Genomic DNA, 27,624 nt, shown 5'->3' on the forward strand with positions numbered 1-27,624 from the left:
GGTAAACCCTCCAGACCGCGAGGTGCTTTTCCCGGTCCCAGGCCAGGTCTATCCGTGCGCGTATTTAGTGCCGCCCCCATCCTAGCCCCGCGCCCCAACTCCAGACCTCCAGTACAAGAGTTGAGGAGGTACTCGCTGCAACCCCACAGTCAGCCACCAGGAGGAGACAGCGGCCGCAAGAGCCAGGAAGCCCTGTCCTATGGTGGAGGCGGCGGAAGCGGAAAAGGCGGGACTTAGGGCGCTCGTTACGTCAGCACGTAACGGTTTGGTCGGTTCTCGGGATTAGAGGGTGGCCATTTCCTTCGTGTGTCGTCGGTGAGAGGACCTGTGGTGGGTTGTGGAGTTCGGCTATCATGGCGGAAATAACTCAGGAACGTGTAGAGGATCGACTTCCCGAATTACAACAGCTGGAGCGCACTGGACTCTTCAGTGAGGCGGAGATTAGGTGAGAGAGCGGAGGAAAGAGGAAGGGCTGGGGCGGGCAGAGGAGAGGCAGTGGCGTGTGTGTGGCGGGGGCGGATATAGGGGGCAGTTGGGTTTTTATTTTTTGCTAATATGGCGGAAGGCCGTTTACAGATATTTATGTTACCTAGAATTAATTTCTCATTCATTGCTACGGGATGCGTCCTTTTACCCCGCAAACAGTATGTTTCTTCATGGAGCCGAATTTTGAGGCTATAAAGGTGATAAAACCAGGACCCCTAACGGTTAACAGCTAGCAGCAGCCCCGACACAGTAGCGGGGGTCGGAAGGGGAGTCAGACAAGTGAAACATTTTTTTCACGGTACAGTGTGCTGTAAGTTGCTTGTAGCCGAGTGTACTGCCTAAAGATGCCAACAGAGTGCTGTGCGCCTAGGGGTATGTGTGAGTGCTCTGTTGCGTCTCACTCTGCGACACCATGAACAGACTGTAGCCCGCTAGGTTCCTCAGTCCATAGAGTTTTACAGGCAAGAATGCTGGAGTGGGTCCCCATTTCCTACTTCAAGGGATATTCCCGACCCAGGGATTGAACCGGCGTCTCTTGCGTCTCTTTACCACTGGACCGTCGGTCCACGAGTGATAGTTTTTTCTGAAGACTTGACTTTGGGGATCATTTAATTCTGTTTCATGTTTTATCCTAGGGCTTAGTGAACCACGACCAGCATGTAGTTATTCATTAGTTTGTTAAAATTTAGTTTAATCGTTTTTAATAGCTTTCTGTGACTTTTTTCATTTTACAGTGACTGCAAATGCAGTACTGTAACTATGGGAACCTTTAACATTTGTTAATGAAACATAACATATTGTTAATTCTTTAATAATTGTTTAGTAAATGTTATTGTTACCGTTAAATAGAGGCGATTTTTGGTCTTGCACATCTTGCTTTAATTCTAATATACCCATGTTCATTTCTTAAATACAGCGAGTCTTGCACCATAAGCCCTTTGTAGTAATGATACTGGTAGAGACAATCCAGGTTGGTGTTTTTCCTAATCTGCTTGTTTTTTCCTAAATCTGCTTGTTCTTTCCTAAAGAAAGAAATTTGTTTATTATTTAACAAATAATAAGGAAAGAAATTGGTTTATTATTTAAACTGAAGTGACCTGAATTTGGAGGAAAAGAAATCTTTGCTGGTGGGACTATCAGTGGTCCAGGCAGTCAATTGAGGTGATTTACATGAAAGTTTTAAAGTACATCTTCATGCTCTTGAGACCACATAAGTCCTGAAACTAATAAATATTGTAAATCAATTATGCCTTAGTAGTAATAATAAAGAATACAGAAGTGATTGTATAAGAGAATATTTGCTTAATGAAGGATAATTATTTGGGAATTAATGTTTTGGCAAATATATGTTTTAAATATATTGAAAATAGACTTTTAAAATTCCAAAGTCTTTAATTTCTGCCTATGTCAAGTGTTACATTTTAAGTGGCTTTCTCCTCAGGGCAGTCATTAGGAAGACTTTAGAACTAGAATATGGAATACAGCGAAGAAGTCTTTCAAAGGACAGCTTTATCAGATATGTTCAGGTGAGTAATTTTACTACCTCTGAATCCCCTCACAAATTTAAAATCAGTTATAGAATAGTTAGCTTGATGTCAGTTTCTTTTGAACTTCTGGAACTGATGGTGAGTAGAAAGGCAGTTTTTGAACAGGAATAGAGGTGACTTGGGAATAGTGTTGCTCTGCTAAAGCTTTAGTCCTTGGAAAACAACTTTTTATTATTCTGTAGGGTTAGTACATCAGAGATTCCAAAAAACCGGTGTGTTGGAATTTCAGCAAGAGATTTGATTATGTCTTGTGGGGAAAAATAAAGGAGCGTGAGTTTGATGCTAGCAGGTGGTTAGAAAGTTAATATTAGATGCTTGTAGTCTGTTGATTTAGAAAGAGGTTAGATTTGCTACAAGATTCTTCAGTCCTGTGAATGAATGGAAGAATTGAGTGAAGATAAAATATATACTAGATCAATTTTCAGTTTGGCGAGAATAATCTGTTGGAGGACAAATTCAGGATTCAGAAAGAACCCAATAAGGAGATGTTGTAAGTCTTACACTTTAAGACTAATAAACATTATAAGAGTAAAGGGTCTAAAGCTTAGATTAAAAAAAAAAAAAAAAAAACTAGTTAATGAATGATATATGATTAAGAATGATACCTGGCTAAGAATCTTGTATTTGAAAGGTGCTAAGGTTTAATAGAATAGCAAGGAGAGATAAGAAAGCCTTTCTAAGTGATCAGTGCAAAGAAGTAGAGGAAAACAATAGAATGGGAAAGACTAGAGATCTCTTCAAGAAAAATAGATACACCAAGGGAACATTTCAGGCAAAGATGGGCACAATAAAGGACAGAAACTGTATGAACCTAACAGAAGCAGAAGATATTAAGAAGAGGTGGCAAGAATACACGGAAGAACTACACAAAAAAGATTTTCATGACCCAGATGGCCATGATGGTGTGATCACTCACCTAGATCCAGACATCCTATAGTGTGAAGTCAAGTGGGCCTTAAGAAGCATCACTACAAACAAAGCTAGTGGAGGTGATGGAATTCTAGCTGAGTTATTTCAAACCGTAAAAGATGGTGCTGTTAAAGTGCTGCACTTAATAGGCCAGCAAATTTGGAAAACAGCATGGTCACAGGACTGGAAAAGGTTAGTTTTCATTTTCAGCCCAAAGAAAGGCAATGTCAATGTTCAAACTAATGCACGGTTGCACTCATCTCAAAAGCTAGCAAAGTAATGCTCAAAATCTTTCAAGCTAGGCTTCAGCAATACATGAACCAAGAACTTCCAGATGTTCCAGATGTTATAAAAGTCAGAGGGAGAAAAAAAAAAAGGCAGAGGAACCAGAGATCAAATTGCCAACATCCGCTGAATCATAGAAAAAGCAAGGGAATTTCAGAAAAACATCTACCTCTGCTTCGTTGACTATGCTAAAGCCTTTGTGTGGATCACAACATACTGGAAAATTCTGAAAGAGATGGGAGTACCAGACCACCTTACCTGCCTCTTAAGAAACCTGTATGCAGGTCAAGAAGCAACAGTTAGAACTGGACGTGGAATAATGGACTGGTTCCAAATTGGGAAAGGAGTACGTCATCCTGCTTATTTAACTTACATGCAGAGTACATCATGCAAAATGCCGGGCTGGATTCAACAGAAATTAGATCCCTTCCTGTTGAATAGCTAAATGTGTTGGGAAAACTTTAAATCTTCTAAAAATAATGAATGACTTCAGGTTGGGAAGAGTTTCTTTTTTATTTTTGTTTTTTAAATTTTGTTTTTATTATTTCTTTTAAACACCAAGAACATTTTGTATTGCGGTATAGCCGATTAACAGTGTTGTGATAATTTCAGGTGAACAGGGAAGGGACTCAGCCATACATATATATACATGTATTCATTCTCCCCCAGGCAGGCACATAACATTGAGTAGAGTTCCATGTGCTATACAATAGGTTTTTTGTTGGTTATCCATTTTAAATGTAGTAGTGTGTACATGACCTTCCCAAAGTGACTGTTCCTTCCCTCTGGCAACCATGAGTCTGTGTTCTGAGTCTCTTTCTGTTTGGTGAGTACGTTCATTTGTGTCTTTTTTTTTTTTTTTTTTAAAGATTCCATATGTAAAGGATGTATGAGATTTCTCCTCAGGAAAGGTTTCTTATTTAAATTGAAGTGTAGTTGATTTACTATGCTGTGTTCATTTCTGGTGGATAGCAAAGTGATTCAGCTATTCATACACATATATGTGTGTGTACATATACACATAAAATCTTTTTCGTATTCTTTTCCGTTATGGGTTATCACATGATATTGATTATAGTTCCCTGTGCTATATACAGTAGGACCTTGTTGCTTATGTATCTTATATATAGTAGTGTGTGTATCAGAGAAGGCAGTGGCACCCCACTCCTGTACTCTTGCCTGGAAAATCCCATGGACGGAGGAGCCTAGTAGGCTGCAATCCATGGGGGCGCTGAGAGTCAGACACGACTGGGTGACTTCACCTTCACGTCACTTTTCTGCGTTGGAGAAGGACATGGCAACCCACTCTAGTGTTCTTGCCTGGAGAATCCCAGGGACGGGGGAGCCTGGTGGGCTGCTGTCTGTGGGGTCACAAAGAGTCAGACATGACTGAAACGACTTGGCAGCAGCAGTAGCACCAATAGTCTCTAGGTCTGTCCACTTTGCTGCAAATGGCCTTATTTCATTCTTTTTTTATGAGTGAGTTGTTAAGCACAAACCATGAAAGAGAAGACCAATTTGATTCTTAAAGGTAGAAATTTCTGTGCAAAAAGGAAAAGATAAGTAATGTAAAAAGACAAGCCACAAAATGAGATAAAATATTTGCAGTACATATAGTAATAATCTAGAATAAGTAAAGAACTAAAAATCAAGAAAAAATGACAAGTGGAAAGAAAATGAAAACAGGAGAGCTAGGAACATGCAGTTCACAAAGGGGAAGCATCAGTCATTGGTAAACTTATGAAAAGATGTTCACCTTTCTAGTAATCAGGTAAATATCGATTAAAACCAGGGTGCACTACTGCTTTATGGCATCACATTTACAGATATCTTAAAGATTGACATTGTTAGTATATAGTTTGTTCCACTACTTTGAAGAGCAATTTGGCACTATCATAAAATCGGAGATGCATGTATTCTGTGACCCAGTGGTTTCATTCATTCATAACAGTGTATATTAAGGGCCTGTTACGTACATGGCACTAGCCAGTCCAGTGGGGGTACAAAAATAAACAGACAAAAATCATTGCCTTTAGGAGCTTACATGTTAGTAGCAAAGTTCCTGGATGTATCTACAAGAAGATCTGTTGAAGAATATTAATTTCAACTTTCTGTAATAGAAAAATTGGAAACAAATACTATCACAGGAGAAAGGATAGGTAAATTGCACTTTCTTACAATGAAATACAGCACTTAAAATGAATGGACTTGAATTCCGTGTGACAACAAGGATATATCTAAAGTCATAATGTTGAGTAAAATAATGGAGTGATGGGTTCAGTATGATACCATTTGTATCAAGTTTAAGAGCATTTAAGACTGTATTACAGTAATTGAAGTCATGCTTGTTAATGATAAACTCAGTCAAGATAGTCATTTCCTCTGGGGAAGAAGAAGAGTAGAATCAGACATGGTTCATAGGGGCTTTGCCTTTATTTGAAATGTTTTGTTTCTAAAAATATCTTGAAGCAAATACAGTAAAATGTAGGCTTTGATGTAACTGGTAGCTGCTTGAATGTTCTGTATGTTTGAAATATTTTGTTAGTTTTAAAAGGAAGCATGAGATCTTGTAAGGTTCTGTGCTTTCTTTTTCTAGTATTCCCGCCCCCCCTCCCTGCCCGGTAGTTTTCAGGCTTAGAGAGGAATTATACAGTAGTGGTTTTTGGAGAGTCTTAGAGGTTCTCAGGGGTCCTTTAGAGGTGAGGGTAGGGAGAGCCAATTAGGGACTGTTTCAACTAGTACAACCCTGTTTATCTGCTTTATTTGCTTGTACATCGGCTAAAATATTTGAATGGTTGATTTACTGAAAGTTGGCACACACTGTTGTAGACTAGGTTAGATTGATATAGTAAATCATAAGTCTTACAGCTTTAGTAATATGTGTTCTTTTATCTAAGATATTTGTATTCTAATGTATGTATTTGTGAGTTTTATAGATGTAAGGTGCATTTTCAGAGAATGCTAGATACTTACCGTAAATTAGGGTTTCTTGATAGAAAGTTATCTTCTGTTTTATACTCTTGATTTTTATTTACTTTATAGTTTTATAGCCTCTAAGTAAAAGGTTATAATATTTCTGGTTTTCTTTTTTTTTTTTTTTGGTTTTCTTTTTTATGTATGTTTTTCTTTCACAGTATGAAATTGAGCTTTTGGAGCTGATCCAGAAAAGAAGAGCTGTAAGTAGATTTTCTGAAAGTTGGAAAAAATACAGTATTAATTAATATGACTCTAGAACTTGGGTTTGGGAAGCAATTGGCACTGATAATTGTGTGGTAGTGTGCTCATAGTGATATTTTTAACTGTGTGCTTTCTCTGTCAGTACTGTTTAAGATCAAGTGGGAATGCTGGTTTGGATAAGTGGGATTAAGCTGAGGCTTTTTTTTTTTTTAATGTGCTTTTTCAGCGTGTTGGATATACATTTAAGAAGGATGAGATTGAGGACCCTATGATACGTCGGATACAGAGTGTCTTCCAACGTGCATCGATTAAGTGGAAAGTAAGTGTTCAGTGTGTCCTTAACTGTAAGAGATGTGAGGACATGTATGTGTTATGACTTGGATGCTCAAATGTGAGGTTGTGGATTCTTATCATGGGTATCTTGATGCTTATTCTGGTGATAGTATCATTACTTGAAACCATATTATCAACCATTAAGAAAATTGATTGCATTACCTTAGAGTTATTTTTTGAGGATGATGCTGAAAACAGTGGATTTCATACATATTTAAGGATCATAAAATTATCTGAGGTGTGTGTGGTTATGTCTCTAAGTAAAATACCCTGAAGACTTGAGGTGGAAGAAAAGGTGAGAGTTGTTGTTCAGTTGCTAAGTGGTGTCTGACTTTGCAACCCCATGCCAGGCTTCCCTGTCTATCTTCCCTTCATTATCTCCCAGAGTTTTTCCATTGAGTCGATGATGCCATCGAACCATCTCATCCTGTCGCCCCCTTCTCCTCCTGCCCTCAGTCTTTCCCAGTGTCAGGGTCTTTTCCAGTGAGTAGGCTTTTTGCATCAGGTGGCCAAAGTATTGGAGTTTCAGCTTCAGCATCAGTCCTTCCAATGAATATTCAGGGTTGATTTCCTTTAGGATGGACTGGTTTGACCTTGAGAGTAGGGGCAGCAGCTCAGTAAGTTGGTTTTTTTCTTCAAGTTTGGTTCTGGGGCCAGGATATAATATCTGGGAAGTACTCTGGTTTCTTGGGAATGACAAATTTTAATTTGCGACTCCTAATTGAGACCATTTCAGAAGTGCTTCTTCTTTTTTTTTTTTTTGAGAAGTGCATTTAAAAAAATATATTTCCTTGGCTGTGATGCATGGCATGTGGGATCTTAGTTCCCCAGCCAGTGATTAAACCTGTGCCCCTCGCATTGCAAGCATGGAGTCTTAACCACTGGAGTGCCAGGCAAATCCCTCAAAAGTGCATCAAACAAATTGGATAGATTTTTGTCTTAGAGCATGGGAGGTGGGGGTGAGGGGGAGACAGACAGTTATCATGGTTAAGAGATCTAAAGACTGGGTGAGAGACAGCCTGATAGGCTGAGGGATGTGGTATATAACACATTGGAATTTCTGAAATCTTCCTCTGTTGGAAACAAAATTAATGAATGCAAAGATGTATATAAAATTTCAAATTCAGGCAACTTACTACATTGCTTTTTTTGCAGGATGATGTTAAACTTTGGCTGTCTTTTGTAGTCTTTTGTAGGAAGTGGGTGAGTATTGGGCAGCCCTGTCTTGCTCCCTTTTTCCTTCTTTTGGTTAGCCTGCATGTTAAACCTCATACTTGATTGCTGAACTCTGTTTTATCCTAAGATGTAGGGAAGGTTAGCAAACAGGAAGAGAACTCAAGAATGTGGGACTTCAGTGTAACATTTGTGTGTCTGAATGACTGTGTAGATGGCTTCTATATCAGTTGAAAGGAAAATGACCTTTATGTGTATTTGTTCATTAAAGTTGAAAACATTTTTTAGATAATGTAAAATATTTATCTGTAGTTGTTTAGGTAGAAGAAAGCTCTGAGTGAATCTTTGTTTATATCTCCCTAGCAATAACAGATCTCGCCTCATTGGATTTTACAGGGGGTTACAGTATAGTCCAGATCACTTAGAGGTTCATAGCAATGCCTTTGCTGTGCAGGAAGTAGAATTTTCCGTTTTCTTTTATAGGCTGCCAACGTTCAACTTAGCAAGTTATTTTCTTCCTTGTTGGCCTTTCATTCGAACAAGCCAGGTATGGTGATATCCTCGTTAGTTCTTTATCTACCTTTTTTTGTGGACTCAAGCCATTTTGGAATTTATTTTGCTTTATAAACCTGAAAGAATTATTTTCAGGACCTGAGCTTAGGATCTTGGCCTCAGCAGGTTTTATTCCTAAATTAGCTGCCTTTTAGTTCATCACTGCCTGCTGTATACTAGTAACTAAGCTACTAGATACTGTATCTGTGGGCAAGAAGGACTGCAGTTCTTTTTAACTGATGGTGGAACTCTTCAGTGCTTTGAGGGGTATTCTGTTTGGAGGCACTCAAATCTGAGGATTTCAGAAACTTAAAGGGGGAAATAGGAATACAGATTTTTACAAGGGTTATTCCTGGACAGCTCAATGGTAAAGAATCCACCTGCTGAGTGGGTTGGGAAGGTCCCCTGGAGAAGCAAATGGCAGCCCACAGTATTCTTGCCTGGAAAATTGTGGGCGGGTTACAGTCCATGGATCACAACGAGTTGGACGCGACTTAGTGACTAAGAGCAGCAGTTGCACTGCACAGGGAGGAACTCAAGGAGAAAACCTCCTCTTGTGAACAGCGATATTTTATAGTGGAGATGCTTCAGTGTCCTCGAGTATTAGGCTTACCCTACACAAGATTCAGAATTGGCTGCGTTTGGCAGCAGTTGATTCAGAAGGATTCAGCTGGAAGGCGGTAGTGCTTTCAGCAGCCTGGAGGTTTGTCTCAGATGTGAGAGCATGAGAACACATGAGTGGGCAGAGGAGAGAAGACCCCTGGAGGCATGTAGCTTCCAGGTATTGTATATATGAACTCTGCTCAAAACTCTTGTTTCAAAAGTCACATGCTCAAGAAAGTGCAAAGCAGTGGCTCTGTACTGTTCAGAGTTCTCCTAGTCCAGACACAGTTAACAATCATGGGCCATTTTTACCAAAAGCAGTCTTCTCTGGTAATAGCTGATTCTGTGAAGTTTCTAGGAGAGAGCTAGAATGTTAACTCAAGGTTAATTTCTCATGTAGAAGGGCAAAGGTTTTTTTCTTTTAAAGCCTTTATTCCCAGTAGGTACAGTAGAAAAAATTTTAAATTATGAGTCATTTGAAAGAAATCATTAATATTTAAGTCATTTTTCATTTAAATGAAAAATGATTTAAATACAGAGAAAAGAGCAAAATAATTTATTTAATTGACTCTAAGATGCACAATTTTTCCCAGCGTTTTAACACTTTTAAAATTTTTATGTGACTTAAAAATGAGATGATTGACCTTGGATCTGATGAAATAGAGTAATAGACACATGAGTACCCACAGATGTTAACATTTACGAGTTCGGTTCAGAACACTTTTTCGTTTTAGATAAAGGAGCAGTACTTTATAAACTGTTGGAAACTCAGTATCTCCATCCCCTTCTTCTTGATTGTCAAGGTTAAAAAAAGTTGGATATAAAAATGGGAGCATTGGTCTTTTCATACCTGACTTGATTACTTGATTGAAATGAAGTTGGATGTCTTCCACTATAGGTTTGTGGATTTTGGCGGCCAAATGGGAAATGGAAGACTGCTTTTCTGCAGAAAGTGCAAGACAGCTATTTCTTCGGGCTCTGCGCTTTCACCCACGTTACCCGAAACTTTATGAAGAAGTGAGTGTGTGTGCACATAAGATGAGAGTAATGGCTCTGTTTGGTCCTCTGGAGAAGACATGTATGCTTCATTAAGTTAAAAAGGCTTTGATTTATGGAGTCTCAGGATAAGTAAGGGAGCTGCTGGGGAAAAGGGGCCAGAAGAGTATTTATTTCTTGGCCAGTAGTAGGTGTTTACGTTGTTCATTTTTAGTGAGAGATGGAGACTCCTACCTTCCCATTATGGTGGGAGGGATAGGGAGCTGAACCTTACCTTTCTTTAGTTGAGGCTTAAGGTTCATCTTTATACTTTTGTACATATGTATATATGCACTCGTTTATTGACTCTCCCCTCCCATCGTCTCCTCCCGTCCACTTCTTCCTCCCCTCGTCTCCCTTCCTGCTTCTTTTGCTCTTTTTTCTGTAAAATCTGGCATGGCCAAAAGCAAAAGAGCAAAAAACCATACCTTATCAATGTCAGCTAGTTTCATAATAAGGTAAAATACAACAGTCTCTCCAAACTTTTCAGATCTGATACTTACAAGTAAGAAGTATCATCTTACATATTTCTAACTAAAAAATTATCTCCAAAGGTAATTAGTTTGTTATTTCCTTTTTGTGTAGTACTTTAGGATGGAGTTGATGCATGCTGAAAAATTGAGGAAGGAAAAACAAGAGTTTGAAAAAGCCGACATGGATGTGGTAAGATCCTAATATACTGTCACTTGTTAAAAAGATAAGAGTGTTTGGAATCTGCTTAGGAGTAAAAGAAAGTCTTTGGGAGCACTGTTCGTGACCTTCTGGTCTGCCTGTGGCCGGTGGGTTCCATTCCAGTGCCATAGCAGCTCCAGCACCATGTGACTGACTGCCTGGAGGCTCTCGGTTTAAGGTCTTGGAGACAAAGTGAGATAAAAAGAAAATCTTTAGAGTTTTTCTTTTTTTCTTTTTTAAAATTTATTGTTCGCTGCACTGGGCCTTTATTGCTTCATGGGGGCTTTCTCTAGTTGTGAGCGGGAGCTACTCTAGTTGTTGTATATGGGTCCTAGAGTGTGCAGGCTTTAGTAGTTGTAGCACGTGGGCTCAGTAGTTGGAGCACATGGACTTAGTTCTCCAAGGCATGTGGAATCTTTCTGGACCAGGAATCGAACACATATCCTCTGCATTGGCATGCGGACCATCCAGGAAGTCCCAGAATGTATTTTTCATTCCAGCTTAATATTTGGAAACTTCTAATGTCCTGCATTGACTTAATTAACATGGGCCTAGTAGTAAAGATGGAATTCTGTGCTTTTAAAATAAACTCTTGGACTCATTGGAGTGGCCCTTGAAATTATTCCTGATGGAATGGCCAAAAACTCTTCTTTATGATCTCATTCAGTGATATGTTAATGGTTCTAAGGAGCTCAAGAAAGGTGGTGAAATGTATGATCCCTAGCTTTCTTTGTTTTTTTATTCATGTAATTTTTTACCTGACAGAGTGAGTTTAAAGAAGTAAGTTTGAGGATGTCAGAGCTGAAAAAGGAACTTCGCTATCTGTTACAGTGGTTTCCAGCTCTGAACTTTTTAAACTAGCTAAAATTTTACATAGAAGGGTAAACAAAGCATGTAAAACCTGACCTATTAACGGCAAAATGGAGAGTAGGGCCTTAAGCCGTGTGATCTTGCTATAACTCTAGGAGCCTGGGAATGCAGTTGTAAGATCAAAGATCTTGTTCAGGCTGCACATTTGACAACTGAGGGAAACTGGCCTAGAGAGAGGTGTGATTTGTGTCATGTGTGATTGTTGTCATGTGGCACAGTTAGTCTAGGGTTGTTAATTTTCACCCTAGTGCTTTTTCTACTTGTGACCACCATCTGTTCAGTTGTTTAACATCACACTCTTTAGGGGAATCTCAAGCATGCTGAAGAAGTCCTTACGGGCGAGTTGGCACGGATCGTCTATAAGAATTCTATAAGTGTAATTAAAAGTAGGTATCTTTTGAAAACTTATTTATGGTGGGAAAATGAAACACTCTATTTATAATGAGGAAGACCATTAGCCTGTTTTGAAAATTTCTGTTGGAATGTGTAAAACTCATGATTGTAGGAAATAGTGTCCTGTTTCTTTAAGAAAATGCAGATTTCCCCTTGGGTTATAACCATGTTTTGATAAGTTTTTGAGTACCTAAATCATGTGGGAAGTTGAAAAGAAGTAAATGATTTAATTAAGTTCCTTTTTGCCCTAAGACACTTAGAATAAAAGTTAAAAGTACTTAATGAGTACTCAGATACTAACGAAGACTCTGTATAGTGGGACTGTTATTTTCTTCCCCATTTTCTCTTCCCATTTTATAAAAAAAAACAAAACTAATGCTAGTACTTCGAGAAAGTGCTTCTTTAGAGTCTTACTCCACTCCCCTGCTTTTAAAATTTTAGGTGCAAAATTTCATGTGTCACTGCTTTCAATTGCACAGCTGTTCGACTTTGCCAAAGATCTGCAAAGAGAAATTTACAATGAGTAAGTAAAGTAGTGGAAAGGTGAATATGTCAGTTTTGATCTTAGGGTAGTGATTTAAGTTGGATATTTAGAGAAGGGGGAGGAAGATACATAAAATTCTTGGGGAGAAAGCTGGTTTTGGACTATTATATCACAGTACATAAATGTATTTTTTAAAAATATTTATTTGGCTATACCAGGCCTTAGTTGTGGCATGTGGGATCTAGTTCCCTGACCAAAGATCGAACCCAGACCTCCTGCATTTGGAGCATGGAGTCTTAACCACAGGACTGCCGGGGTAGTCCCTGAAAAATGTATTTTTGGAGAAGTTGTTTGACTCACTTACTGGCTTTCCTTGGGAAATAGTTTATCTTTGTTCAGCAAGAAATATATCCTATAGCTTATGTAAAAGTCTATTCTTGCTTTCCTGACGTGTTTTTTGTCCTTAAGATGAGAGTGAGTGAATGTTTATAGTTCAGTGCTACAGGTAATCAGACTTTATTGTTTTAATGTCTGGTTGTATGGTTGAAGAATTATTTGCAGCCTAACTTGTGGGTCCTTCACTCTTGGGAGGACTCTTACTTTGATAGGAGGTAAGATAGAACTTGGATCTGTTTGCTCTGTGGATACCTTTAGGTTTTTGGTAGAGGATTAGACTCCTATTAGAGAAAACCCAGAGCCTGGTTATGAGAAGGTTCTCCTGGGCTCGAGAACCAGGACAACCAATCTTGTCACACATACCTGCCTTTGACTTTGACATCTAATTTGTAAGCTAATATTTATGAATGAGAGTCTGCAGTTAACAAGTGTGGATGCTTGTTAATGGATGGACCGTTCTCATTCATTGATATTTACATAGTGAGGGTGAAGACATCTGAAGAGCCTGTGGGAAATGACTCTTGTGATGAGGGAATTGATAAAGAAGTGTTCACCGTACATTTTCAGAGCATTGGGACTCTCTGTTCTGATAGTCTGAATCAGTTACATGTCCTAGGTTGATATCACTATTTTTTAGCCTTAAGGCTCTGCACACAGACGACCCCCTTACTTGGGACTATGTGGCCCGGCAAGAATTAGTGATTAAATCACAGCCAGGAGAAGAGCTGCCTACAACTAAACAAGCCAAAGCGAAGGAGGTGGGCCGCCGGGAAGAGAGGTGCTGTGCTGTGTACGAGGAGGCGGTAAAAACTCTGCCCACAGGTGAGCTTCCCCAGGCCCTGTGCCCCGAGCAGCGATGGTGTTCCTGAGTGGGAACCTGGAGCTTCATTGTCAGGAACAGAATCAGTTCTGGAACCTCTGTGGTAGCTTACAGTGTGCCTGGCTGGCTTTCCACTTCTTTCTCTTTTATGATCTTCCCTGAGAGCTGTGGCATTTGTTCATTTATTTGGGGAAATAAATTATACTTCAGTTCAGTTGGTCTGTTGTGTCCGACTCTTTGCAACCCCATGGACTGCAGCACGCCAGGCTTTCCTGTCCATCACCAACTCTTGGAGCTTGCTCAAACTCCTGTCCATCAAATTGGTGATGCCATCTAACCATCTCATCCTCTGTTGTCCCCGTCTCCTCCCGCCTTCAATCTTTCCCAGCATCAGGGTCTTTTCCACTGAGTTGGTTCTTCACAGCAGGTGGCCAAAGCATTGGAGTTTCAGCTTCAGCATCAGTCCTTCCAATGAATATTGAGGACTGATTTCCTTTAGGATGGACTGGTTGGATCTCCCAGCTGTCCAAGGGACTCTTAAGAGTCTTCTCCAACACCGCAGTTAAGGAGCATCACTTGGGTGCTCAGCTTTCTTCAATAGTCTAACTCTCACATCTGTGTGTGACTACTGGAAAAGCCATAGCTTTGACTAGACGGACCTTTGTTGGCAAAATAATGTCTCTGCTTCTTAATATCCTGTCTAGGTTGGTCATAGCTTTTCTTCCAAGGAGCAAGCGTCTTTTAATTTCATGGCTGCAGTCACCATCTGCGGTGATTTTGGAGCTCCAGAAAATAGTCTGTCACTTGTTTCCCCATCTATTTGCCATGAAGTGATGGGACCAGATGCCATGATCTTAGTTTTCTGAATGTTGAATTTTAAGTCAACTTTTTTCACTCTCCTCTTTCACTTTCATCAAGAGACTCTTCAGTTCTTTGCTTTCTGCCATAAGGGTGGTGTCATCTGCATACCTGCGGTTATTCATATTTCTCTCGGCAGTCTTGATTCCAGCTTGTGCTCCATCCAGCCCAGTGTTTCTCATGATACATTCTGCATATGAGTTAAATAAGCAGGGTGACAATATACAGCCTTGACATATGCCTTTCCCCACTTGGAACCAGTCTGTTGTTTCATGTCTGGTTCTAACTGTTGCTTGACCCGCATACAGATTTCTCAAGAGGCAGATCAGGTGGTCTGGTATTCCCATCTCTTGAAGAATTTTCCACAGTTTGTTGTGATCCACAGTCAGAGGCTTTGGCGTAGTCAATAAAGCAGAAATAGATGTTTTTCTCAAACTCGCTTGCTTTTTGGTGAGCGAGTTGGCAATTTGATCTCTGGTTCTCTGCCTTTTCTAAATCCAGCTTGAACATCTGGAAGTTCACGGTTCACATGCTGCCGAAGCCTGGCTTGGAGAATTTTGAGCATTACTTTGCTAGCCTGTGAGATGAGTGCAATTGTGTGGTAATTAGAGCATTCTTTGGCTTTGTCTTTCTTTGGGATTGGAATGAAAACTAACCTTTTCCAGTCCTGTGGCCACTGCCGAGTTTTCCAAATTTGCTGGCATATTGAGTGCAGTACTTTAACAGCATCATCTTTTAGGATTTGAAATTGCTCAACTGGAATTCATCACCTCCTCTAGCTTTGTTCATAGTGATGCTTCCTAAGGCCCACTTGACTTTGCATTCCAGGATGTCTGGTTCTAGGTGAGTGATCACACCATTGTGGTTATCTGGGTCATGAAGATCTTTTTTGGTATAGATTTTCAGTGTATTCTTGCCACCTCTTTTTAGTACCTTCTGTTTCTGTTAGGTCCATACCATTTCTGTCCTTTATTGAGCCCATCTTTGCATGAAATGTTCCCTTGGTATCTCTAATTTTCTTAAAGAGGTCTCTTGTCTCTGCCATTCTGTTGTTTTCCTCTGTTTATCTGAGGTTATTGATATTTCTTCTTGCAATCTTGAGTCCAGCTTGTGCTTCATCCAGCCAGACATTTCGCATAGTTTGCATATAAGTTAAATAAGCAGGGTGACAATATACAGCCTTGACGTACTCCTGCTTTGGAACCATATTGTTCCATGTCCAGTTCTGACTGTTGCTTCTTGACTTGCATACAGATTTCTCAGGAGGCAGGTCAGGTGGTCTCGTATTCCCATCTCATGAAGAATTTTCCACAGTTCGTTGTGATCCACACAGTTAAAGTGGCCCCATGGACTGTACAGTCCGTGGAATTCTCCAGGCCAAAATACTGGAGTGGGTATCTGTTCCCTTCTGCAGGGGATCTTCCCAACCCAGGGATTGAACCCAGGTCTCCCTCATTGCAGGTGGATTCTTTCCCAGCTGAGCCACAGGGACCCCAAGAATACTGGAGTGGGTAGCCTATCCCTTCTCCGGCGGATCTTCCTGACCCAGGAATTGAACCAGGATCTCCTGCATTGCAGGCAGATTCTTTACCAACTGATCTATCAGGGAAGCCGAAATTATACTGAGGAAATGATATTTCAGAAGAGTGCTTAGTCATCATTCCTTGATTATTTCCTGTTACACATTTACTTCACAAATTTTGTAATACTGGGAAGAGTAGCGGGTACCTAACATGGATAGGCTTTTTTTTTTTTTTTAAGGCTTTTAATGTTTATATTTCTGCCATTTCTCAGTTGTTTTGCCCTCAATATTTGAGATATTTGATAGACTGTAATCAGAATAATTTATTTTTTTCCACTTCAAACTTTTCCTCAGGAGTTTTTCCTGAGAAGATGTGAGGACTGTTAGACTAAAATAATTGGTGGTGGTCTGATTAACATAAGCTTTGACTTTTTCAGAGGCTATGTGGAAGTGTTACATGAACTTCTGCATGGAGAGGTTTACTAAGAAGACAAGCAGTCGCCTCCTCAGAAAGAAGGTATTGACTTCTAAGTGGTTAAAGTGGCTGAGTAGACAATGTCTTCTTTTTTTCATACATATGCACACACACACACTTTTTTTTTTTTTGGCGGGGTGTGAAGGGCTTCATGGCACGTGGGGATCTTACTTAACCCATGCCTCTTGCGTTGGAAGCACAGAGTCTTACCCACTGGACCACCAGGGAAGTTGCGGAAAGTGTTTTCTGAAAGAACATGGGCACAGCTTCTTGGGGTCTGGTGTTTCCAAGAAGGTCATGCCTACGCACTTTTTCCTGACTTGAAAGGTCTGAGTCAGCTGCTTGCTCTAGTTCTGGCCGCCATGGTGGGGGCGCTCTTACTGGGCTGTGCCTGGTGCAGCTGCCCAAAGCCGGGAGTCGTAAGTGAAACCACCTCAGTCCCTTCTCTGAATTCTCAGAAGTAAAACTGCGTCTGTTCCTGTCAGAGGCCAAAGGCCCCTGCTAGGATCTTTGTAATGAACTGAAAAGATTTATTTGATTTCAGAGGCTGGAAAGAACCATGGCTACATTCTGGAAGGCACATGAGCTGAAACTTTTACCAGAACTCCAGTACAGGCAGTTGGTAAGGACACATTCATGCCAATTACACGTACTTCATTGTGGTTGGCTTATGCTTGTGTCGTGTTTTTTAATATATATGGTTTTATAACTAAGCTCATTTGGAAGATTGGCATGGTAGATGTAGAGTTTAGTATTTGGCTGTCAGTATTTGGTATGGGCCAGAAATGAAATCTGTACCAGTAGAGGGAGGAGTGTCATTTAGTGCATAGTGGGAAACACTCAAGAGTCATACTTGGGTGTATTTTGTCTGTCTGTTCATGTTTTCCTGAACCTATGCTTGGCTCAGAGTAACTGTTTGTACAGTAAAGACAGATAAATTCTAGTGTTTTAAAGGACATTTTAGTAAGAAGCATATTAACCCATCCTTATGTTCTGAAGTGGGTAAAGATTAATAGAGACCAGAATAATAGTGGGGTTATTATTATTATTATTAATAGTAGTAGTGTGGGAATGCACAGGTCTAGACTGGATTTTGCCATGTAATAGGCAGACTGCTTAACCCTTCTGAGATTGTTGACTTGATTTTAGAGTGATAGTGATCCTTGTTTTTGCCACCTCGTGAAACTGTTGGGAGCATTACATGAGATTGTGAATGTTAATGTATTTAAATACTTTTGTAGGGGAAGAAAGGACAAAAATCTGTATTTATTGATTACCTTTTATTTGTACAGTTCTTTTTATTTATATAATATACGTAGTTTTTACATAACTGCCATTGATGTTTTGCTATTTTGTATTCTGTTTTTGTGTTAATATTTTTTCTGTACTTTTTACATGGATCTACATAAGCAACATGTTAGTAGTGTATCGTGTTATAGAGTGGGTTGCCCTTCATCCGTTATAGCATCTTAGCTGTGAAAAATCCCCTATCTGGATGAGTTCAAATGCCATGTTTGAGCTGTTATTGAATACTGGCAAGACAGTCATTCGTTCAGCTGTACATTCGTTCAGCTGGATGTCTCGGAGTGCCTTGGTAGTCCTGTTCACGTTCCATTATTGGTTTCTTTTGCCAGTCATAACTCTAACCATTTCATTTTTATTTATTTATTTTTTTTTTTCAAAGTCATGGCAACTTTACTGTCAGTGTGGCCAGGGCGGGGGGAGGGGCCTCAGTCATGAAAAAATATGGAACGCTTCACAAATTTGCGTGTCATCCTTGCGCAGGGGCCATGCTAATCTTCTCTGTATCGTTCCAATTTTAGTATATGTGCTGCCGAAGCGAGCACTCATTTTTATTTTTATATATTTATTTATTTTTAAGTTTTGGCCGCACTGTGTTTCATGTGGCATCTTACTTCCCCAACCAAGGATTGACCCTGCATTCCCTGCATTGGGGGCATGGAGTCTTGACCACTGGACCACCAGGGCAGGCCTGCTCTGGCCATTTCAGACATCATCTCCTCTTTACATTTCTGGCAGTAACCCTTCCAGACCTCCCTGCTTATCACTGATCTAGTGACCTTGCCTTTTGTGGGAGTCCTTCACTGCACTGCCTCTTAACTTCAAATGCTTGGCTGATTGTACACCCATCCTTTCTCCAGATTATTCTCCACAGAATGATCTTTTAAAATCGATTATCAGGTTATCCTGTGGCTTCCCATTGTCCTTTGGATAAAGCTGCTCAGTCTCCTTAATTTGGCCACCGAGGAATTTCCAATCCCTCCAGTTTATATCCCAGCCCTCCAGTCATCCTGTGCTTCGATTTCCTTTTGGATCCAAAGTTTCTATCATCTTTAGCCTCTTGCTCATGTCGGTGGGAGAGTCTTCTCTTTTCCTGGCAATCTCTGCTTTCACCTGAATAATGCCTGATCTTCCTAAAGTCTCGGCTAGATGGGACTTCCATTTGGGGAGCCCTTTCTGATCACTGCCAAAGACAGTGCTTTGTACTCCTGTAGCGTATGATTCTTTTTCTGTGATCATACACATCACATTGTCTCTGGTGCTAGACTGGAGGCGCTGTGGCCATTAGGGAACACACCTTACCTCCTCATTATTGAAGATTCAGTAATAATACACAGTGTGCAGTTACATGCTTGTTGAATGAATGGATTACATATGGCCATTTACTTACTGCTTCACAATTTTATAATGATTGGTTTTAGATTTTTCTGTCCCTGTTACAGTAGTGTGGACACAAGCATTTTTGAACAGATTTCCTCCTGTTCATTTATTCTTGGGTCATACTTGCTAAAGTAAGACTCCACAAGTTTATGCATGAACACGCTTATGACTTTTCAGAGAAATGGTACCAGTTTGTAGTATTCCAGGCTCTTGTTTGATTGAATGAGTTCTTTACCACAACACAGATAATAGTTTTATCTTTACTGATTTTTATATTCTGTTTGGTGGGTGTGGGTTTTATTGCAGTGAACTATGTTATTAACAATTTAGCTTTCAATCTAAATTATTTAGGCCCTTTGCTTTTTGGCTTTTTTCTGTTTTTTCGATAGTCTTTGGGGATAGGAACAGGAGTGGAGGCGAAATTCCAATTAGATAACGTAGATCTCAGCAGTGACTCTTGGATGACCCTTTGTTTTCTGCAGAGCAAGTTGTTGCTGTACCGAGAGTTGTTAAAGGAATCCCTGGAGGTGGCAGACGCTGGGGTGAAATTGTTCAGAAAATCAGAGGAGATGTGGCACGTGAAGCTGGAGGCCATGATTTCGTCAAAGAGCCAGGAGATAAGCAAGGTTTTTAACCAAGCCTTTGAGTACCTGAAACCCCAGGTCTGTGAGTTGGGTCTTTTGCATTTCATTCTATTTGGGAAAACTTTTAAGACTTCAGCCAAAGTGCATTTGGAGTAGACTTGTCAGAGGAGAGCTGTCCTCAGAGTGCATTCATGGTGATGGTTGAAGGATCACGGGTGGAAGAATAACTTCCATTTACTAGCATGTTTCTACGTCTTATTTGAAAATAGACTAAATTATGTAAACTTTTCTACTTCTGTATCTGATAAGTGAAAAATATTAATAGAATATTATTTTCACATGCTTCCAAAGCTGAACTTAAGTCTCATTTTAAACATATATATTTCTAAACTCTATAAAGTTTATTTTAAAATTGAAAAAAAATTTTTATGTTTAAAAGAATAAGCTTTAAACCTTCATGGTGAATCTCATACTTGTAGGAGAAAAGCATTCTAGGGGTTAAAGTGGAGAGAAATCATAATTACTTTATTGCTTATCTATGTGAGCTGCTGGGACGTGAGTGAAGTCCAGGCAGTTCAGCCTGGATTAGTTGGCACTTGCGTTGTGATCCTGCACAGCAGACTCCAGATCGTACATAATGACCTGGATAGCTTGGGTGTAATTGTGGGTTGTTGAGTGCTTAACTAACAGATCATTGATAATAGTAACTTTAGGCAGTAGTCCCCAGGAGAGGGGAAGTAGAATTAACAGAATAGTGTTACTTTGGGTGACTGAGTCCAAAGGCTGTCGGTTTTGGCATACCATTCCTGCCAGGCACCAAGGGTTCCATGAGGACAGACTGGGAATGATTTCATATTTCACATATTATTTCGGGGGAACATAACTTTATCGTGACTAGTTTTCAGAGCATGGCACTAAGCTGTCATTTTCTTTTTTTTTTTTTTTTCTTTTTTTTTTTTTCTAAGCTGTCATTTTCTAACTGTTGTATTGTGAGCAGATTTGTCTTCCATTGTGGTTTATTTGGGCAAAGTGGAGTGAAGAGACCGGAAAGCAAGAAGAAGCTGAAATGATCTATAAGGTACAGGCCCCTTCTCGTAAGTCTCATGTGTGGGTAATTAGCAAATAAGCTGGTTGACTAGCTTTCGAAGGGTTTTTTCCTAAAGCACTGTTAATTCAGTGCTCTGGGATGGTTTTGGGAAATTTGTCTTGATACCTAGATGTCTCCTTATGTAGCTTGTTTCTTTTTTCTTTTAAATTTTAGAGAGCTGTCTTTCGTCTCCAAGGAGATGACTCAGCCACTATGAAGGAAATGTACCTGGCTTGGGCTTATCGAAGTGGTGGTTACAAAAAGGCCAGAGATGTATTTAAAAGGTACTTACAGGCACGTGCAGCTGTTGCTTGTCTCTCCACCCTATACCCAGCCCTTGGTACCCAGATTATATGTGAGGAATAAATCTTAAGAGCCTTTTGGTTCATGCCCACTGTGAAAAATTTTTTTTAAAAAGAGAAAGAAGGAGGTAGGTAGCGAATAATTCATTATAATCCCATCATCAAGAGAAAAAGCATTTTAATAATCTTTAAAATTTGTCTTTCACCCCAATAAAAATTAAAGGGACTTTTCTGGTAGTCCCTTGCAATGCAGGGAATATGGGTTTGATCCCTGGTTGGGGAAAGACATGCAGAGCAGCTAAGCCTGCCCACTGCAACTACTGAGCCCTTGCACCACAACTAGAGTCCATATGCCACAGTGAAAGATCCCACATGATCAGCCAAACAAATACTAAAAATAACTCTTCTGTTAAGTTTGTTTTTCACATATCTGAGATTATACTATAATTGCATGCAGTGTACCACTTTTATTGATGAACCTTAGACTTGCCTTTTTCCTGTCAGTAACAATTCTTTAACATTTATTAAAAATAACATGGATATGCCATAATTTATTTGGCCACAGTAACTGCCTTGATGAACCCTACTGCACAAATATTCTTTGTCCATTTTGGAAATTATTTTCTCAGAATATATTCTTAGAAATGGGCTTATTGGTTTCCTTCAAAAAGACCTTGAGATGAAGGAGAGGGAACTTAAAACCCTAAAAGTGAGAAAGAAGAGAACAGGAAGAAAACTGGGTAGGTGTTTGGTGGTGGTGAGGAGTTTAGGCATTGGAGACTGGAAATGGTGAGTGACTGGTGGTCAGGTCCAGTCCCCGCACTGAATCGCAGCCAGAACTTTATCAGACCATGTGTGGTGGGGGCCCTGGCCCAGTATTTACATTCATGGTTTGTAAGAGGCTTTCTGTCTCTGTGGAAGATAACATTTCCCCCCTTCCTCTTTAGTTTACAGGAAAACCGTCCATTTTCAGTTAATTTTTTCAGGAAGATGATTGAGTTTGAGAAGGAGCAAGTAAGTGTCCTGTCTGTGCATTTCTTGTTGGGAAAATGGATTAGCACATACTAATCAATGGCAGCATTTTGTTGTTTAAGAACCTCTCATCATAATACAGTATAATTTCTGGTCTCTTCTTCTAGCCCCTTTTCCATAGATGTGATTTTAGGAATGGTAGTCAAGCAAAGAAGAAGAGAAACCTGTCTGGAAACTAGACAACTCAGACATCAGCTCATATAGCAAGCTACCCCCTGTCTCCACAGTGCCCCGGTTGTCTCTTGTTTTGGGCTGTGCAGTAGAGAGAAGGCACTCATAACTGTGGCTGGTGTTTTTAACTGAACTTGTGAATGAGGAAAAACACAGGAAAATGTCAGTTAAAAAAAGTCCAAATATATCTGTATTCCCATCACCAGTAACACAACCAACCATATTTATTTTTATTTTTGTTGTTTTTTTAATCCTTTATTTACCTATGCAGTTTTGTACTGTTTTACTTCTGATGTTATACGTGGAGTTTTTCTTTTTTTCCTTAACATTATTTTGTAAACATATTCCTGTGTTTTTATATGGTATCATTTGAATGGTTGTCTTGCTAAACCTGTAAGTTTTCTTAACCATCCCATTATGTATAGGATGTTCCCAGATTTTTGGTATTGAAAACAGTGCTGCAAGCATTTTATTTGTATAGATTTTTTTTTTTCCCATTTGAATTACTTTCTTGAGATAAATTTCTAGGATTGGAGAATACTGGCTTTTTTTTTAATGGTTCTTTATTTACATATTGCCAGATAGTTTTCTAAAAGTTATACTTACGGTGATCATCGCTGCATATATATGTATATCATTATACTTGTTTTCTCCATATCTTCTCCATGTGTTCAGTTTTGTTTTCTCTTTGGTATTTTGATTTGTGTTTATTATTTTTCTTTGAATTTTGAAAAATTGATAATGAGGTTGAACTCTTACTTTTAAGGTTTTCACCCCTATGTGGGTCAGTGATTTGTTTTTATAGTATGGGAGATAATCTAGCATAATAATTCATAGCCTGACTTTGGATTAAAAACACAGTGGTCATGTACCTTGGACAAGTCACTTAATTTTAACCTTTGACATACTCACCTGTAAAGGAGGTCGTAATATCTGTTTCAGGGGGATATATGAGATCTGATGGAAGACTGGATGGAAAGGACTTTGCCTAGTTACACATTTACTATGAGCCCTTCCTAAAGTGTGATTCTGTCTTTCATATGTGTGTAAGACACGAAGTAAACTGGCTTTCTGTAAGATAGTACAGTCTCAGCAAAGAGAAATTGGAATGAGGACATACTTATTTGACTACATAAAAAGATTTTTAAACTGAAGATGTTTATCTGCTTTGAAAATGAAACAGAGGAAACAAAGCAGAGGTGAAGAATTAACATTTGTTGGTTGTAAAGGTAGTACTGGCAGGGAGCTGCTCCCTGGCGGTTTAGTGACTGGGACTCTGGGCTTTTAATGCTGAGGCTCAGGTTCAATCCCTGGTCAGGGAACTGAAATCCCAGAAGCTGTGCGGTGCTGCACTGCCCTCGCCCCGCCACACAGACACACACACGGTAGTGGCTACTCTGCTTGGTGAATAATTCATCAGTATTTTAATTGAATCCTTATAGTTGCTCTAAGAGATACTGTTACTCTCATTTTATGGGTGAGGAAACTTGAAGGTCAGAGGGTTCAAAAAACCTGCTAAAGTTCATGTAACTAGTATTTATATACTGTGCCTTGATAGAAACAATTTTTTAAGGTGAGTATGGCTAGTATGTGCTAGAGCCCATATATTCAAGGAAGAAGTCCCTCACCATAGGAAATAGAACCTTCCCCATTTATTTATTTAAGTCCTGTAGGGTTTCACATATACTTTCCTGTGGAGCTGCCGTTGTTCCCTCAAGTGAGAATTGATTAGGCTTTTTGCAAGCCAACAGAGCAAAGTGCTTTTGTCACTGTTTGACATTTATTTCTCTCTGCCACATAGTGCATTTGACTTTTCTCTGGATAAGTTCAGAGTCAGACTGTGTTCATTTAAACCCATCTTTCCTCCCCTTCAAATACCTAATAGACAGTAGTAACAATATGTGTGGAATGAATTTGTGACATTACAAATTAGACTTTTGAGGCAAGATTGTCTGATTATTTATAGGAATCCTGTAAGATGGAAAACTTAAGAGAGTATTATGAGAGGGCTTTGAGAGAATTTGGAACTGTCGATTCTGGTAAGTAAACTTCAGTTATTGACACACAAGCCTGTTTGCATGTGTGGTCTGTAACCTATCATTATGCTTAAGATCGTATTTCTTAACTATTTTTGGGTCATGGCCCTCCTTGAGAATAAAACTTAGCATCCTTCCTCTGCCTCCTCCCTTACTTTGTATGTAATAGCTGCAGACATAATTTTACTGCTGATTTCAAGTTTACAAGCCCAGAACAAACTCCATGGGTCTTTTATTAAGAACTCTGGATTAGAGGGAGATTTGCTTGGTTTGGTTCTTTTAAAAAATGTGGTATTTGTAAGGAAAAGATTAAGGTACGTCAGAACAAAATGGAGTGGGTATTATGTCAGAGGAGTGGTGATAATAATTGACAAAGGTTGTCATGGGCTATTGCCACATTGTCTTAACTTAAAGGACTTGTAAAACCTATTTCTAGGTATAAGTATGTCATGTAAAGTCTGTTGACTTAGGAACTTAAAAAATTACACTTACAGATGTTAAACTCAGATTTTAAATCATACATTAGGTTTTACAAGGTTTCAGCATGCCTTCTGGTGAAATGAATGAAAACAGCATTTTTACTAACGTTAAGCAGGTTTTATTAAGCATGGTGACAAGGTTCTAATAAACTCAATGAGGTAAGTTGAATGTTGAAAGAGACTCAGCAAAATCCTCCCTCTAAAATACTTAGCATTTTTGAGTTTACGAGATAAGTAGACTGTCATGATTAAAGTGAAGTTGTCTACTTAAAAACAAAAGGTTTTGATGTTTCGTACTAAAGAAGCTGAAAGTGAAAGTTGCTCAGTCTTGTCCTACTCTTTTCAACTGCGTGGAATAGTCCATGGGATTCTCCAGGCCAGGATGCTGGAGTGGGTAGGCGTTCCCTTCCAAAGAAAGAAGGGAGAGAGGTATTATTTTAGCTAGAAGCCACTCCTTTCTAAAGTAAGAAACTGAGAGAGGTATTATTTCACATAGTTTTCTAGGAAAATAACTGCACAGAGTTGTTTCTTAGAAATCTTGGGTTGAATTGATATTAAATAATTAAGTTGACCTAATAAAGCCTTGTCAGTTATCTCACTGTATGTTTGGATTCCCTTTAAAGATCTCTGGATGGATTACATCAAAGAAGAATTGAACCACCCACTTGGTAGACCTGAGAACTGCGGACAGCTCTATTGGCGAGCCATGAAAATGTTGCAGGGAGAGTCAGTAGAGCAGTTTATGTCTAAACATGCTCTGCATCAAGCCGGCCGTTTGTGAAAAGAGGAAGAGCACAGTCACCTTTGTGAAATAGTGCTATAAGCCCTCTGGGCACATTTGTTTTATGCAGTCATCTGCAGTTTGCCGAGATGGTGTCTCATTTTGAGGCCTGCTTTAATTTTGTTGACATGTTAATCTTGAATTCCAGAAAAGAGAGCTGCTGTTTAATGGCCAGAAACCAGTTGTTGAGGCCAGACTATGTAGGTCCTAAATGTTTTTCAGAATACATGGAAACGATGTAACTGATGTTTTACTACACTTGGTCATGCTTGAGTAGCTCTAATCTAGACCTCTGTTCAGTTAAAATGGGGATGAAAATACAGTTCTGTTTTCTCCTTATAGAAGTATATGTGGTATGCATTTATTGTAAAAGTAAGGAGGGAATAGAGTAATGTTGTAATCTTGTCATCTGGACTTAACTCACTGGTATGATTTCCTTTGTTAGAATTGGATTTATACTGTTAGGTCATTTATTCATTCATTCATTGAGTCCCTGTCACGGGCAAGAAAGAAGACAAGCTTTTGGGATGGAAGTGGGGATGAAAGGAATAGAGCTGATGTCCTGAGTTGGTTGAAGCAGCAGAAGAGGATGCTAGGTATTAGGGAAAAAGTTGTTCTTTGAGAAGATTTTAAGAAATTACAAAAGTGTTTTTGTCTCTGGGACTGATCTGGAGAGAAATAATTACACTGGAGAGACCCAGTAACAAGGAAAGGCAGAGGTAGGGAGTAGCTTAGAAAGAGAAAGGCTCCAGAGGCAAGGATGGAGGGTGGCTTAGAGCAGAGACGGGCATTCTTGGAGCAGAGGAAGTGGTTGTTTGAGTTGTATATCCTTCAACGTAACATGATGTCACTGGGAGAAGCATTCAGTACAGTTTGACTTAAGTGTTTCACTTAATATTATGTTGTTTTCCATGTTATTAAATAGCCTTGAAAACGTGAAATAAATCCGTAGCATTCCATTGTATAGATGAGTCATGACTTATTTATTAATCGCTTGTGGTTGGACCGTGTGCCATTTTTTCTTAAAAGTGCTGTTGGTGAAGATTCTTAAATATCTTGTTCACATCGCTGGTTATTTCTTTGGAAGACTGACATCTGACAGAATTTCTGTGTTAAAGAATATAATTATTTTAAAGAGTATTGCTAAGTATTGCCAGTTTGCAATGTATGAAAATACTTCCAAGCATCATGGGTATTTTATATATTTTTTACCATTTTAATAAGTGAAAAGTGATATATCCTTGTTTTTTTTTAATGTGCATTTCTTTAATGTTAGTGTATCTTAATATGTTAGACTGTGTTACTGTGTTTTTCCTAGTTCTCTTTTCATGTTTGACTTATTTTTAAATTTTTTAATTTTTTTTTTTTTTTTTACAAATTTGTAAGTTTCTTATGTACTAAGAATAGTAATCTTTTTTTTTTTTTTTAGAATAGTAATCTTTAGCTTGTGTTTTCTAACAGATAATTTGCTCCCAGCTTTTTGTGTGTGTGTGTGTGTATTTTTTGGTGTTCAGAGGTTTTGTATGTGTGTGTATGATTTCTATTGTTGAAAACCCATCTCCTGCTGAGGACAACTCTGTTTACCCCAAGCAGTTAACTAAATTTTCTACACCACCATTGTGGCCATTTTTCTTAATGCTGATTTTGATTTACCTTTATTGTGTATTAAATCTCCATGAGTATCAGTCTGCTTCAGGACACCTTTATTAGGAGCTTTTGTACCCTAGTGGGTGGTTGTGTGTCATTTATTCTAAAATAAGAAACCTCTGTCTTCTCCACTAAGTCTTGGGAAGTTCAACATTTAAATCCTTAAGGGGCTTTTTTTATTTTAGGAAAGAGCACATAAGAGATGAGAGTTAAAAGGGTTGTGGTTGTTCTTC

General features: G+C 39.2%; 1 protein-coding gene and 2 non-coding genes across 4 annotated transcripts; 2 read left to right on the forward strand and 1 right to left on the reverse strand.

Moving 5' to 3' along the window:
• The first annotated feature begins 261 nt into the window (after nucleotides 1-261).
• UTP6 (UTP6 small subunit processome component) lies at nucleotides 262-27,429 on the forward strand. 2 transcript variants are annotated; one of them, XM_043903110.1, is made up of 19 exons: nucleotides 264-445; nucleotides 1,928-2,012; nucleotides 6,362-6,403; nucleotides 6,631-6,723; nucleotides 7,893-7,940; nucleotides 8,394-8,457; nucleotides 9,964-10,082; nucleotides 10,686-10,763; nucleotides 11,947-12,028; nucleotides 12,477-12,558; nucleotides 13,553-13,737; nucleotides 16,553-16,632; nucleotides 17,135-17,212; nucleotides 19,755-19,934; nucleotides 20,854-20,934; nucleotides 21,118-21,227; nucleotides 22,193-22,259; nucleotides 24,415-24,487; nucleotides 25,587-27,429. In XM_043903110.1, the coding sequence occupies exons 1-19, from the start codon at nucleotides 354-356 to the stop codon at nucleotides 25,742-25,744; spliced, it is 1,797 nt and encodes a 598-aa protein (XP_043759045.1). In that variant the 5' UTR covers nucleotides 264-353; the 3' UTR covers nucleotides 25,745-27,429. The 2 variants fall into 2 exon arrangements, with proteins under 2 accessions (XP_043759046.1, XP_043759045.1); XM_043903111.1 differs by lacking the exon at nucleotides 17,135-17,212 and having other exon boundaries at nucleotides 262-445.
• LOC122695903 lies at nucleotides 10,843-10,965 on the forward strand. The gene has a single exon (XR_006341639.1). It is a non-coding gene; the product is annotated as a small nucleolar RNA SNORA54 (small nucleolar RNA).
• On the reverse strand, nucleotides 18,331-18,437 carry LOC122695732. The gene has a single exon (XR_006341489.1). It is a non-coding gene; the product is annotated as a U6 spliceosomal RNA (small nuclear RNA).
• Nucleotides 27,430-27,624: the final 195 nt, after the last annotated feature.

Source organism: Cervus elaphus, chromosome 5 (genome assembly GCF_910594005.1).
Source record: "Cervus elaphus chromosome 5, mCerEla1.1, whole genome shotgun sequence".
Taxonomy (NCBI): domain Eukaryota; kingdom Metazoa; phylum Chordata; class Mammalia; order Artiodactyla; family Cervidae; genus Cervus; species Cervus elaphus.

Excerpts from the sequence above, each read along its gene's own strand:
- UTP6 (XM_043903110.1), top strand. The coding sequence starts at position 354 with ATGGCGGAAATAACTCAGGAACGTGTAGAGGATCGACTTCCCGAATTA. Across the intron at positions 19,935-20,853 it reads TTGAGTACCTGAAACCCCAG|ATTTGTCTTCCATTGTGGTT; the intron begins GTCTGTGAGTTG and ends TATTGTGAGCAG. Across the intron at positions 20,935-21,117 it reads AAGCTGAAATGATCTATAAG|AGAGCTGTCTTTCGTCTCCA; the intron begins GTACAGGCCCCT and ends TTTAAATTTTAG.